General features: G+C 41.5%; 1 protein-coding gene across 1 annotated transcript in view; it reads right to left on the bottom strand.

The window, feature by feature from the left end:
- Positions 1-1,944: 1,944 nt before the first annotated feature.
- Positions 1,945-2,750, bottom strand: part of LOC117953958 (HERV-H LTR-associating protein 1) — a 10,963-nt gene continuing 10,157 nt past the window's right edge. Inside the window, exon 13 of the mRNA XM_034887375.1 lies at positions 1,945-2,201. Within this exon, the coding sequence (XP_034743266.1) occupies positions 1,945-2,201 (257 nt within the window). The remainder of the gene's footprint in view (positions 2,202-2,750) is intronic.

Raw genomic sequence — 2,750 nt, 5'->3', positions numbered from 1 at the left:
GGTCCCCTGCTGGAGCTGCTGCCCCCGCGACCCGATACCGGATAAGCGGTCGAAGATGGATGGATGGATGGATGGATCATCTTTTTGGAAATAGTGCATGAGTTCTCACTTTAACATGTTATTGTAGATTCATGAATTAGCCAAGTTTAAAGGCCCAGTGTGTAACGTGTGTAGTGTCACATGTCACAAAAATGTCACCTTTTTCATGACTATATTCACCACCACCATCAATTCCAAGTATTCCTATCGGCTTAAAATTTTACATTTCCATTCACATGAACTGGAGTTGACGCTCCGTATTAACGCGCCATCTCGAAATACGTTAGCCGCTGAGGGACATTAAGGACCACGCATATTCAAAATCCTAATTTTAGGAACAGGGGTCTTCGTCTTCTCCCAGAAGGAGAAGAAGGAGATTGAAAAGAGAAAGTGATTGTGATATATGATCAACGCTAGACGGAAGAAATTCCTGCATATCGGCCCTTTAAATCAGAAGGTATTTAACGATTATATAATGGGAAGGTCTTGAATACCAGGGGGCTCTATGTGTATTACTACTATAAGTGTATTACTACTATGTGTGTATTGCTATGTGTGTTGTGCTATGTGTGTATTACTACCATGTGTGTATTGCTATGTGTGTATTGCTATGTGTGTATTACTACCATGTGTGTATTACTACTATGTGTGTATTGCTATGTGTGTATTACTACTATGTGTGTATTACTACTATGTGTGTATTACTACTATGTGTGTATTGCTATGTGTGTATTACTACTATGTGTGTATTACTACTATGTGTGTATTGCTATGTGTGTATTGCTATGTGTGTATTACTACCATGTGTGTATTGCTATGTGTGTTGTGCTATGTGTGTATTACTACTACGTGTGTATTACTACTATGTGTGTTGCTATGTGTGTATTACTACTATGTGTGTATTGCTATGTGTGTATTACTACTATGTGTGTATTGCTATGTGTGTATTACTACTATGTGTGTATTGCTATGTGTGTATTGCTATGTGTGTATTACAACTATGTGTGTATTGCTATGTGTGTATTACTACTATGTGTGTATTGCTATGTGTGTATTACAACTATGTGTGTATTGACTTTGTCGGGAAGCAACATAAATTCACCCAAAAATGTATTCATCATTAAGTTTCCCTGAAGATAAAAAACAATGTGTATTGTTTTTATGTCTCATTAATAAAACGTTACCTTTTAACTCAATTGGACTTGATTTTGTATTCGTCATTACTAAATATCCTAGTGATGTTTCTAATGTCATTAGGTGCATGTTACATAATTTAAAGAATTAATTTTTTCGATTGTGTATTGTGTGTTTCTTTCTATACCTAAGTTCCTTTTCACGGACAGACTCACTGATGATTTTTGGCCATACTTTGCTTTTAACCTTCGCAGCTTTAAACCATTAAAGCTTTCACGTATGGGGGCTGTGAGGCTGCATATGCGTTACCATAGTGACTATCTTAGGCTCCCGAATGGCTATTTCCCCATGCGCTTAACACACATATTACACACCTTTCTCGGGGCTAAAATTGAACCAGTATCCGTTAGTGTGTTTTCTGAAAGCAGGTCAGGTTTCTGCACAGCAGAGCAGCTCTTAGTGGTCACCTTTTCTCCCTGAAGAGTCTCTGGGTCATTAATCAATATGTCCTCACAGAAGAAGTTTATAAGCTTTTAAAAAAGGACCTCTGTTTATGTTTTCCTGATATGTAAAAAAGGCACTAAGAAAAAAACTATTTTGTCATTTAGGTCAAATTACAGTATTTAACCGCCCCATACGGGACTCCACTTAGGGTCTCCAAGAAGGCAGAATACCTTGAGCTGATATTAGGTGTCATGGGTTAGGGTTAAAAACCTCTCCACCACAACAACAGCATGGTTCCTAGCTGCGGTATAATCCTGAGGGTAAGGGTTAATGGACAGAGAAATATTTACCTGGTTTTTCTGTTTCCACAGACTTGCTAGGTGTGGTGGTTTTCCTGCTCAGAGACCCTGTAGTCCTTCTAACCTCCGTAGGTCCTGCTGTGGGACTTCCAGTTGAAAGTCTGGTGGGGTGAACTGTTGCACTCATGCGCTGGGTCTTTGTTGTCGGCTGGTGTGTAGCTTTGGTTAGCCGGGTCAGACTAGTAACTGGTGAGGACGTGGTGGGGTTTGTTGACGCTGGGGTTGGTGGGGCTGCACTCAACGCAGTATTTAACAACAGTGCAGTTACTGTGATTGACAGAGTTTTGTCAGTGGTCAGTGGAGCAGTTTCTGTGGTTGAAGGAGACGTTTTTATGGTTGAAAGAGCTCTTTTTGTGGTTGATGGAGCTATTACTGTGGTATGTTGGGCTTTTTCTGTGGTAGGTGGTCTTGTTTCTGTGGTAGGTTGAGTTGTTTCTGTAGTTGGTGGAGCTGTTTCTGTGGTTGGTGGAGCCAATTCTGTGGTTGGTGGAGCTGTTTCTGTGGTTGGTGGAGCCGTTTCTGTGGTTGTTGGAGCTGTTTCTGTGGTTGGTTGAGCCGTTTCTGTGGTTGGTGGAGCCGTTTCTGTGGTTGGTGGAGCCGTTTCTGTGGTTGGTGGAGCTGTTTCTGTGGTTTGTTGAGCCGTTTCTGTGGTTTGTTGAGCCGTTTCTGTGGTTGGTGGAGCCGTTTCTGTGGTTGGTGGAGCCGTTTCTGTGGTTGGTGGAGCCAATTCTGTGGTTGGTGGAGCCGTTTCTGTGGTTGGTGGAGCCGTTTCTG

The sequence above is a fragment of the Etheostoma cragini genome, chromosome 12 (assembly GCF_013103735.1).
Source record: "Etheostoma cragini isolate CJK2018 chromosome 12, CSU_Ecrag_1.0, whole genome shotgun sequence".
NCBI lineage: Eukaryota > Metazoa > Chordata > Actinopteri > Perciformes > Percidae > Etheostoma > Etheostoma cragini.
Note: the sequence above shows the minus strand (reverse complement) of the source record. Positions and strands in the feature narration are given on the sequence as shown.